Source organism: Hyperolius riggenbachi, chromosome 3 (assembly GCF_040937935.1).
Source record: "Hyperolius riggenbachi isolate aHypRig1 chromosome 3, aHypRig1.pri, whole genome shotgun sequence".
Classification (NCBI taxonomy): Eukaryota; Metazoa; Chordata; class Amphibia; order Anura; family Hyperoliidae; genus Hyperolius; species Hyperolius riggenbachi.
The window spans coordinates 435805412-435817577 of NC_090648.1; the positions used below are offsets into that span (position 1 = coordinate 435805412).

General features: G+C 47.6%; 2 protein-coding genes across 4 annotated transcripts in view; one reads left to right on the forward strand and one right to left on the reverse strand.

The window, feature by feature from the left end:
* FKBP4 (FKBP prolyl isomerase 4) overlaps positions 1 to 1989 on the reverse strand; it is a 32592-nt gene extending 30603 nt beyond the window's left edge. Inside the window, exon 1 of the mRNA XM_068277661.1 lies at positions 181 to 1989. Within this exon, the coding sequence (XP_068133762.1) occupies positions 181 to 276 (96 nt within the window). The 5' untranslated portion in view covers positions 277 to 1989. The remainder of the gene's footprint in view (positions 1 to 180) is intronic.
* Positions 1990 to 2051: 62 nt separating this feature from the next.
* The window catches only part of DDX11 (DEAD/H-box helicase 11), a 176640-nt gene continuing 166525 nt past the window's right edge, over positions 2052 to 12166 (forward strand). Inside the window, exon 1 of one of the 3 annotated variants that reach the window (XM_068277660.1) lies at positions 2052 to 2175. The gene's annotated coding sequence lies outside the window, so the exon portion shown is untranslated. Of the gene's footprint in view, positions 2176 to 3419; positions 3503 to 12166 lie in introns of those variants that run through there. The other 2 variants (XM_068277657.1, XM_068277658.1) reach the window with 2 other exon arrangements.

A 12166-nucleotide genomic window follows, 5' to 3' on the forward strand; every position in this document is an offset into this window, starting at 1 on the left:
ATGCATATGCACCTTTTGATTATAAACTAAATTAAATTGTGAGCTTCTACGATATAAAGTGTTGTAGTAGATGCTAGCACTATATAAACATGTACAATAATAATGATTAAATCAAATGTGTTCTAATTGTTTTTCAATTAGTCCCAGACACAGCATAATACAAAACAATAAATGATTTACCTTCAAGACCCCCTGATCTCCCTTGGGGGAGATATCTACCCCCTCTGTAGACACCTCCTGGACTCCCTGCTCAGTCTTCATCTCTTCTGCTGTCATTGCAGCCCCCTCCAGGGTTGTCTGACCAAAGTGCTTTCCACTGTCTTTGAACTCACAGATCACTGGAGATGGAATACAGTGAGTGGATATGCGGATGCAGAAAACTCTCAGGTGTGGACCAGTGGATGCAGAAAACTCTCAGGTGTGGATCTGTGGATGCAGAAAACTCTCAGGTGTGGACCTGTGGATGCAGAAAACTCTCAGGTGTGGACCTGTGGATGCAGAAAACTCTCTGGATGCAGAAAACTCCCAGGTGTGGATCTGTGGATGCAGAAAACTTTCTGGATGCAGAAAACGCTCAGGTGTGGATCTGTGGATGCAGAAAACTCTCAGGTGTGGATCTGTGGATGCAGAAAACGCTCAGGTGTGGATCTGTGGATGCAGAAAACTCTCAGGTGTGGATCTGTGGATGCAGAAAACTCTCAGGTGTGGATCTGTGGATGCAGAAAACTCTCAGGTGTGGATCTGTGGATGCAGAAAACTCTCAGGTGTGGATCTGTGGATGCAGAAAACTTTCAGGTGTGGATGCAGAAAACTCTCAGGCGTGGATCTGTGGATGCAGAAAACTCTCAGGTGTGGATCTGTGGATGCAGAAAACTCTCAGGTGTGGATCAGTGGATGCAAAAAACTCTCAGGTGTGGATCTGTGGATGCAAAAAACTCTCAGGTGTGGATCTGTGGATGCAGAAAACTCAAAGGTGTGGATCTGTGGATGCAGAAAACTCTCAAGTGTGGATCTGTGGATGCAGAAAACTCTCAGGTGTGGATCTGTGGATGCAGAAAACTCTCAGGTGTGGATCTGTGGATGCAGAAAACTCTCAGGTGTGGATCTGTGGATGCAGAAAACTCTCAGGTGTGGATCAGTGGATGCAGAAAACTCTCAGGTGTGGATCAGTGGATGCAAAAAACTCTCAGGTGTGGATCTGTGGATGCAAAAAACTCTCAGGTGTGGATCTGTGGATGCAGAAAACTCAAAGGTGTGGATCTGTGTATGCAGAAAAACTCTCAGGTGTGGATCTGTGGATGGAGAAACCTTTCAGGTGTGGATCTATGGATGCAATAACTATGGATCCGTGAATGTAGTAATTCCGATAGTACACGTCTCCTTGCAGCAGCTGTGAGCTCTGTGATTGCAGCAGGTCTATTACGTGGAGCAGACAGCCCCACGCCTGGATCTGATATCAGACTCCAGATGTTACAGAGTAGCAATCTCTCAGCCTTCTATGCAAGTAACAATCTCTTCTCTCCTATATGTGCAGAAGTCTCTCAGTCTTGGCTAATTTGCTGCAGCCTCACTCTTCCAGGGTATATGCAGTGCACTACTCCTGGACCAGAGCTCACCTTACCCAGCACATTCTAGGCCGGAGACGTAATGCCAGCCCTGGCCCCACCCCCTACACTTGTCAGCCTGGAGGAGGCGGAAACTGCTAGCAGATACTAGAAGTTTCTAGTGAGAAGAGGTGTCACCCTGCAACTGTCTATCAGAAATGGGAAGCGACAGGGGAAGGCTGTAGAGCAGCACAGCACAACTACTGCTTCTCCCACAATTCCCTGCGTTCCATCTCAGTCAGACAGGACCAGAGTAGACCTACTCTGCGTTACAAGGACTATCCCTTTAAAATGAAGCCCCGCCCCTTTCATATGTTCAGGCGCTATTCCCATCTGCTAAAGCGGGAGGAAGAGCCTCTAGTAACCCCGACGTCATCGCTGTACACTTGCTGGGCGCGTCTCTTTCGCATGCATTGGTAGACTGGATTTGGATTGGACTAGGGAAAAGCGCGCCTGCGGCTATTGGCTACTAAACTTTGTTGGGCGTGCCGTTCGCCTACGGAGCTTGTGATTGGCTGAAAGGGAACGCGGGAGATCGTATTTACACGGGGGAGCTGCCGGTTACCGTGAGGTAATGATTATCAATGCAGCGGATTGACAGTTGTGTGTAGTGACTGAGTTGGTGATCGTTGTGTAGAGCCTTTGTGGTGCACATGTATAGTCTGAATAGGGTCACAGTAGGACTACTGCAAGTGTATTTTCAGTATTTACACATACTCTCTCACTGTGTTTGCATGAATGCAATTCCATAGTCTAAAAACATACAGATAATTAATATTCCTGTTGGTGTTCAAAATTATAAAATATAAAGATAGCACCTGCCGGATGCGCCCGGCTAACGGATAAGTACGGGCAATTGCTTACTTCTCCAGAAGATAAGGACACCAGTTACACTTGGAAAATATAAAAAAAAAAAAACAATTTAGACAATGCATTTCATAGGGTCATCCCGGTCATGGCCTGCTTCCTCAGGTCAATACAACCGTCATAGGTTGACACGGGGCTAGTGCTTTGCCGATCGCTGGTGATTGTCAAATACAACACAATTGCCTCGGTGTAAACCAAGCCTAAGGGCCCTTTTACACTATCAGCGTTTTGCAATCTGATCACTAGCACATCCCAAATGCTAGGTACAGCTAAACTGTTGGAAACCTCAGTGATCGTTTCCATTTCTCCCAGGCACAATTGTCCTGCCATGGTTCCTGTGTGATTCAGCTCTTACACCATTCCCTCTTTCCCACCCTAGCCCGCCCCCAGCCTGGTTGATGACAAAGGGATGTGTGTGATCTGAACCCAACCATCCTAGCAAGCCACCTCCTCTTTCTCCTCCACCTTCCCCACCCTGTCATGCCCCAATCAAGCAGCAGCACAATATAATATGGCCCTCTCATCCGCCTTCGTTGAAGCTGTCCCCCTAACCTTTCTTCCCAACAACCCCCCCCAATCCCCAACCCTGGCACAACACAGACATGCAACCTCACGAGCCGCCAAGCAGAAATGGAGGACATTACGTCTCAATTCTGATCTCCTGGATTATAAAGCTAAGCTGCTACTTTTCAAACTGCCCTATCTAGGGTTGCCACCCGGCCGGAATCTGGCCGGCCCAGCCGTTAAAAACACTTAAAAGCCGGCGCCGGAATAAAAGTTTCACCGGCACGTCATCTGCCGGAAAAATCAGCCCCAGCATGCTCCCAGTTCTGCAACCTAGAGACAGCTCTCCCTCCTCTGTTCTTGGATTGGCTGGCTATGAACTGCCAGCCAATCACAGTGAGGATTCTGGGGAAGAAGGAGGAGCCCAGCCGAGAGGGAGTCTGTGAGCTCACTGGTCTCTTCCCTGAACAGCGTGAGTCCAGAGGCTCGTACTGTGCTGAGCCAGCGGGGCTTCAGGAGTTTTCCCGGTAAGGTCACCTGTCATGTGACGTTGTGGCTCCCTCTCCATTAGTGATGGGAATTTCGGCTCTTCTCAGAGAATCGGCTCTTCTGAATCGGCTCCCATTAAAGAGCCGGCTCTTACGGCTCTGAATCGGCTCTTAATTAAATATCACTAGACACCACTCAGAATCGGATTAAAAGCCCCGCCCCCGTCTCTATGCCAACTCCAGACTACTTCTCTGACTGAGGCAATCCCTCCTGCTACTGCTCTGTTCCGCCCCAAACACTCCTACAAGCTGCAAGAGGAGGACTACATCTCCCAGAATGCCTCAGCGCCCTTTTTTACGGAGCAAAGCAGAGATAAAAGAGGCGGCTGAGGCATCGGCTCTTCTCAGAGTGAGCATCGGCTCCTCTGATTCACTTCAAAGAGCCGGCTCTTAGAGCCGGCTCGTTCGCGAACGACCCATCACTACTCTCCATCCTCTCTGCACTTCTCCTGCAGCGGCATGGGGGCCTTCATTCAGCTGCACAATCTGATTGGCTCTGACACGTACCTCAGGCAGGCACAGTACAGGCTCCTCCCCCGGCTTTCCAGCTGCAGAGTAGAGATGGGAAGTTCGGATCTTTTCAATGATCCGGATGATTCGAATCGGATCATTGAAGAGATCCGGATCTTTGATCCGAATCTCGGATCATTTTACTACCGGAAGAATTGGGGGGTGAAATGAACAGCAGGACAGGTCTGTGGACAGGAGAAGGGGAGGGGGGTGGACACACAGAGAAGGGGAGAAGATGGACAGAGGGCAGGGAGTGGACAGAGAAGGGAATAGGGACGAGCAGAGAGCAGAATGTTTGCACGTAATACCCACATGCTGAAGTCATATGCTTTACATATATTTCACCTATATGTTCATCTGTACACTTTGAAAGAAAAGGTCGCACAGTGAAAGAAAGCATTCCCAGAAGATAAGTGCAGCTGTTTAGTGCCGAGTGCAGGAGGATTATTTTGCCTTTCAATCACACTGTCTGCAAAGTTACTGAGCTGTGCTGAGCTGAGCCAAAAGCTTCCAATGTGTTCACTGTGCAGCACTACGGAACAGCCAGCCTATAATGAGCAGCACATTGCAGCCAGTATGTGTGCTCTACACATATCTGGCAGTGGCACCCATCTCCCCTCTCTCATCTACCTGTCCCTGCAAGGCTGGCTCCCATCCAACAGAGCGATCCCTGCTTCCAGGACCCCGCTGCCCGCTGAGAGGGGGCGTGTCGCTCCTGGCCCCGCCCCTTTTGCGATCCTAATCGTTCATTTTGATGATTCGGATGATCGACTCATAAAATAGATTCGGATCAAAGATCCGAATCGTTCATGATCCGGACAACACTACTGCAGAGCAGCAAGTTTAGATGTGTGACAGTCAGACTCTCTCATGCAGGGAACTGATCTACACAGCAGCAGGGTCAGGGTGAGACTGTGACATACTGCAGACAGGGAGAGGTTACAGCTGAGCAGAGGCAGCGCTGTGTGTAAGCCTGACAATTAACAGTTTATTAGCCTGACTTTGGTCTGTTATCTCTGCCGTGTGCCCCTGACCCCCTCCCCCTCTCTCTTTTCTCATGTCTTACTCGCAGCAGTATGTTTTTATGAAAGCTTATTGTCTCTGTATGTTCCACCAGCCTAATGGTAGAGGTAAAGACTGGAGACCTGGTGAAAAATCACCCTGCAGTTATTCATCTCCCCCAAAATAACTATGTAACCTCTCTCTCTCTCTCTCTCTCTCGTGCCTCTACTTTTTTATCTTACCCTCTTTCTAATGTCCCCCTTTTCTCTATCTCTCTCCCCATTCTCATGTCTCTCGCCCTTTCTCTTCCACACAGTCCTTATATTATTATTATTATTATTATTATTATTATTATTATTATTAAGGTGCCCATACATGGGCAGATCGACCAAGAGACAGATCTGTTGGCTGCCCTTACACCACAGGCCGATTCTAGATCAATTTCAGTATGAAATCTCTCAGGAATCAGCCTTGCGGCGCCGCCTCGCTGATGTCCCCCCACCCCAATATAAAATGTGCCCCATGCAGTATACTTTACCTGTCGGTGTCCACTGCTGCCTCCAGGCTCCATCCTCATACACTCCCCACGTGATTGCCGGTATATACGTGGGCATGTGTGTGACATCACGTATGCACCCACGTATACGCCAGCAACCACGTCGGGCGCATGTATGAGGATGGAGCCCGGAGGCAGCGGTGGACACCGACAGGTAAAGTATACTACACAGGGCACATTTTATATTGGGGGACAGCTCCGGGGGTTTCTGCCCTTATCCTGATATTGAACGCCATTACCACTGTGCATCTGATCGAGCATGCCAGCCCTACATCTTGCAGCATTTGTGATCAATACATGCGACCAATTTCAGCCCAAAATTGATCACATCGATCGGGCTTGCTCTTAGCAGCACCGATTTTCATATGTTATTATATGATTAACAATTATAATTAAATCAGATGTTCGATCGGCCTTATGTATAGCCACCTTTACTGTCTTTCACCCCACACTCTACTCTGTCCACTCTGCAATGTTTCTTTATTTATCTACCACCCTCCTCACTCCTCCTTATTCTCATTCTCCCTCTATGCCCCTTTGCAAAAAAAGAAATTAACAACAGCTCACTCTAAATAACTAAATATTATCGTTTAATTATTATCGTTTATTTAAATTGTATAGCACTGACATATTTTAAACACTTTACGAATCAAGCAGTAATGTCACTGTCACTGACTGTCCTCAGAGGAGCTCACAATCTAATCCTGCCATAGTCATAGTCTAATGTCCTACTATATCATTATTATGTATTTATATAGCACTGACATCTTCTGCAGCACATTACAGAGTACATAGTCATGTCACTGACTGTCCTCAGAGGAGCTCACACTCTAATCCTACCATAGTCATAGTCTAATGTTCTACCATATTATTATTATGTATTTATATAGCACTGACATCTCCTGCAGCACTTTACAGAGTACATAGTCATGTCACTGACTGTCCTCAAAGGAACTCACTATCTAATCCTACCATAGTCATAGTCTAATGTCCTACCATATTATTATTATGTATTTATATAGCACTGACATCTTCTGCAGCACATTACAGAGTACATAGTCATGCCACTGACTGTCCCCAGAGGAGCTCACACTCTAATCCTACCATAGTCCTAGTCTAATGTCCTACCATATTATTATTATTATGTATTTATATAGCACTGACATCTTATGCAGCGCATTACTGAGTAACATAGTCATGTCACTGACTGTCCTCAGAGAAGCTCACAACCTAATCCCTACCATAGTCATATTCCAAGGCCAAACCATATATTATTATTATTATTATGTATTTATATAGCACTGACATCTTATGCCGCGCATTACTTAGTACAACAGTCATGTCACTGACTGTCCTCAGAGGAGCTCACACTCTAATCCCACCATAGTCATAGTCTAATGTCCTACCATATTATTATTTTGTATTTATATAGCACTGACATCTTCTGCAGCACATTACAGAGTATATAGTCATGTCACTGACTGTCCTCAGAGGAGCTCACAATCTAATCCCACCATAGTCATAGTCTAATGTCCTACCATATTATTATTATGTATTTATATAGCACTGACATCTTCTGCAGCACTTTACAGAGTACATAGTCATGTCACTGACTGTCCTCAGAGGAGCTCACAATCTAATCCTACCATAGTTATGACCCACCCTTTTATATATTTCTATAACACTGGTAGCTTCTGCAACATATTACAGTGTTCTGATGCTTAAAAAGACTCAGAGAGGAAGGAAAATACAGCTCTGATACTTACCCTGGGCTTCCTCCTGCCCCATAAACACATCTAAGTCCCACCCCGTCATCCCGCGGTCTGCCATTCAGCCACGATGAGCCCTGGTAACAGGCACAGTGACGCCAGTCCGGGTCTACTGTTCATGCGCGGGAGGTCTGTGCGTGCGCAGTAAGCCTCAAATGACGTGAGCGGAGGCGCGGCAACGCGCATTATTCGTCTGTGTGACAGACGAATAATAGCCCGGTGCCGGCTGCGGGAAAAGGCGGATGGGAGCAAGACGGCGTGGGACATTACCGCTGCAGGGGGCTGATAGAAGCCCCAGGTAAGTGGCAGTTTTTCTCCTCAGAAACCCCCACAGAACCCTTTTAAGCAACTTCGGCTCCGTCTTCTGACGACGCAGACGTTACTCTGATGCATCAGGAGTTAGAGCCTTCCCTGAGGCAATTTTTAACCTTACCGGTGTTCTTTAAACTTTAACAGTTTAACATTTGTGTTAATTTTTATAATTTTAAATTTTACCTGTGCTATTTTTTAAAAAGGGTCGTAACAAACCCCTCCCACTTTTAGGCCACACCCTCCAGGCCACACCTCATAGCCGGTATTTTCTCCGTCAAAAGGTGGCAACCCTAGCCCTATCAGAAGCTAAACAAAAGTATTTTGCAGCCCTGATTGGAACTCAAGACTCCAGATGTCTCTACACCACCTTTAACTCTCTACTCAACCCCACTCCTCCCCCACGCAGCTCCACCCTCTCAACCAATAACTTTGCCACTCACTTTACCCAATAACTTTGCCACCCACTTTACCGGTAAAATTGCAGCTAACCTAAGTGAAATCTCCCTCTTACATTCTTCAGTTCCCTCCACCTCCCCCAAGGCCACTGCCTTGCCCCACCCCAACCCCCTTTCTCCCCCCCTCCTCCCATGCCCAACCCCCTCCATCCAGACTGTTCCAATGCACCCCCTCCCCCTGCCTCCTTCACTCCTGCCACTATTGAAGAAGTGAATCTATTGCTTGCCACTTCCTCTGCCACCTCCAACCCCCCTCTGACATCACCCGCCCCCACTTCCCGTGTCCCTCTACACCAGCACCTTCCCCTCAGCTTTTAAAGAGACCACTGTACTTCCTCTGCTCAAAAAACCCTCACTCGACCCCTCCCTACACTCCAACTACTGCCCTATCTCCCTCCTTCCTTTTGCCTCAAAGCTCCTTGAATGCCTTTTCCACAGGCGCATCACGCACTACCTCAGCACCAACTCCCTACTCGGCCCCCTACATTCTGGATTCCGTCCTGCCTCTCAACAGAAACCGCTCTCGTCAAGATGGTAAATAAACTTACCCTTGCCAAAGCTGAAGGCAACTACTCCATCCTGCTATTCCTTGACCTTTCCTCAGCGTTTGATACAGTGGGCCATCCCCTCCTGCTTCAATCCCCACAATTCATAGGGATTTGCGACAGCGCCCTGGCCTGGATCTCCTCATACCTCTAATCGCTTCTTCACAACCTCTTTCAATGATCCCTCCTCAATGCCCACCTCCCTCTTGATTAGAGTCCCCCAGGGCTCTGTTTTGGGCCCTCTACCGTTCTCAATTTACACCTCCTCCATCGGCAAAGTCATCTCCTCCCTGGGCTTCAAATACCACCTATATGCCGATGATACCCAAATCTATCTCCACACCCCCGATCTCTCCCCCTCCACCATGGACATGGTTTCCTCCTACCTCTCGACCATCTCCTGGATGTCAGCTAGGTTCCTAAAGCTTAACTTGGTTAAAACTGAGCTCCTTATTGTAAGGATCCCTCCTGTAGCATATTCTGTCCGTTGCAGTGAAGCTGCAAACTGACAGTTCTGGCTTATCTGCTTGCATTCAGTTGTGCATTCGCAATAAGTCATGTCATTTGCAATCGCTCTGCAGTTCTGGGCAGCTCAGGATGCTTTCATCATTCCACCAATTGCTTGTTGCAGCTGAGCTGCGGCCAGATAGCCCTGGATTTCCTGCATGCATGTTGTTACATAATACTGCATGTATTTCTTATAGGAGTCCTTTGCATTTACAGCCAGCTAGCAAATGGTAATCAAGCCAGCTCAGGTTTGAGTGATTACAATTCAGCTGTGTGGAAATTTGCATGCTTGCATCCATTGGCTGATGCCAGCATAAAAGTCTGCCTCCCATTTCTGACCCCGCCCGACATAGCGTTCAGCTCTCTGAGTTATCGTTGAGTCTATGCTGTGAAAGTTGTTATTGTAAATGTATAATGCCTTGCTCTGTATTGTCATGTCTGCTGGACGTTTGCTGACCTGCGGGGGTCAGTGAAGTCCTTCTGATCCTGATAATTAGATTCTGCCAGCACCACGTTGGTGACTGGTAGTATTCCTTCTAGCCTTGTTCTTGAGGACAAACTATAGCAGCGGTTGCCATTAGTTCGCTCCTACCTGTTAGTCTTGTCCATCTCAGTGTGAAAGTTGCCGTCGCTGAAACAGCGTCTAGATTGGCTGAGCATTCCGTCTTTCTGTTGTCTGTCATGTTAATTGTCATTACTTGTGCTTTAGCTAGTGAGTTATTTGAGAGCGACATTTCATATATGGCGCATCAGCATGATATATATGTACTCTAGTCAGTCAGTATTGTATTATTGTAATATTGTATTGTGTACCGACCTTTGCCTGCCTCTTGACTACGAATCTGCCTAATCCTTCCAATACGACTGACATCTGATTTAATGTGTATGACCCAAACCCGTTGCCGACTACATCTGTTGTGTATTGGATCACATGGCATCTAGCCTGATAGGCGGCCCAGAGCTGCAGTTGCTCTGGGCAATCTTGCTCTCTTGTTTATTACTCCTGTGTCCATCTGTGTCCATCTGTGTTGCCTCTTCCATTATCCAGCTACTAGCCTTGTTGCGCTGGGTGGTCAGAAAGTATAACCCCCAGCATTACACTTCTGTTCCCGCCCCGTGCTGAACCACCCCTCCCAGATATTCACATCACTATCAACAGCACTACCACCCGCCCTACCACCTAGGCCCGCTGCCTGGGCAACACCCTAGTCTCTGCCCTCTGCTTCAGCCCCCACATCCAAAATGTTACCAGAGTCTGCAATTTCCACCTTTGCAACATCTCCAAAATCCGCCTCTTTTTGACCCCAGGCACTACCAAGCTTCTCATCCATGCCCTCATCTCCTGCCTTGACTATTGCAATGACCTACTGTCTGGCCTCCCCTTGAAACGCATTGCACCCCTTCAATCAGTCATGAATGCAGCAGCTAGACTCATCTATTCTTCCCACCGCTCTGCTTCCTATTCTCTCCTCTGCAAAGCCTTACACTGGCTCCCTATCTGCCTCAGGACCAGTTTTAAGATTCTGTGCCTTACCTACAAATCTGTGCACTAGACCTTCCCAACCTACATTTCTGAGCTCATCCACAGATATATACTGTACCTGCCCGCTCCTTCTGTTCCTCCAATGATCTCCGCCTGATCACCCCACATATTCCTCACTCCCATGCACGCCTACAGGACTTCTCAAGAGCTACCCTATGGAACTCCCTCAGACTCGCTCCTCCCTTCGACACCTTCAAGCAAGCACTCAAAACACATTTCTTTAAAATGCCCCCTCCCCCCCCATCTACCACACTTTACCTCTCTCAGCTGAGCACCTTCTCCACAGCACTACCTTATGTGTCCCTCCCCCACCCATGTAAGCCTTTGGCGTGGTTTCACCCCCCCACCCCCAGTGTGTCCTTTTTGATCTTGCAACACCAGCTATGTCACCCTTCTCATGGACTAACTCAGACTTGATTTGCTGGGTCTCTGAAAAATAATCACATGATCATGCATCTTATACCCTGTGTGCGTGTATAACCTTGTGCCATGTTGTATACCTGTTTGCTACCTCTCTGTCTGTCACCCCTTGTTTACATTGGGCGTCTCGAGTGGTGCAGGACTGAATTGCTGTACAGCATGACATGCCTTGAGTGCAGCCTACAAACTATGTTTACTTGATGTACTGCCCCGGCGTGAATACTTGTCTAAGCCGCAGCTTGCATCTCTCGAGCTGGAACCGAGACAAGTTCAAGCCAATGGGTGAGATCTATCTACGTTTGCTGCACAGCGCTTTACTATGTGCATAAACCAGTCAAACTTTGCACTGCTGGGATCATTGCTTAATGCCTTGCTATACACATAAACTGGCTTAGCTTTTCATCGCTGGGATCTTTTCTATGACTCTTCTTGAAACCAAACAGAAGCTCTGCATAAACATCAATAAGCAATGCTATTAAATGGGAGCAGCTGGCCAAGGTGCGTTTGTAGTTTCTTGGGGGGCTCAGCGCACCTCTGGTGGCCATTCGGAGGCGGCCTGGTGATGCGCTGATCCACCTTTGCGCAACTTTGAATTTTTACTTGGTAGCGCACCCAGGCTATGCATATGCATAATTTAGGATTAGTTAGTGTTAGGGCCCCTCCCATGGGGGATGACATCTTCGCAGTGGGAGGGAAGAGTACTTAATAAGTTGCATGCAAGCTATTACGGAAACCAACATCCTCCAATGGTAGACAGGTGCATTTTATTTGAATGCTGGGTGTGTATTTTATCCCACTAGTGGGGCTTGCACTCTCAAGCAGGTAGTCATAAGGATGCAATCTGTTTAAGTAGCGCTGTTCTTTTCCTCGCCATGTACAAATGTAAGTAACTTTGGTCAGCTGCTCCCATTTAATAGCATTGCTTATTGATGTTTATGCAGAGCTTCTGTTTGGTTTCAAGGTGCGTTTGTAATTTCTTGGGGGGGCTCAGCGCACCTCTGATTGGTGGCCATTCAGAGGCGGC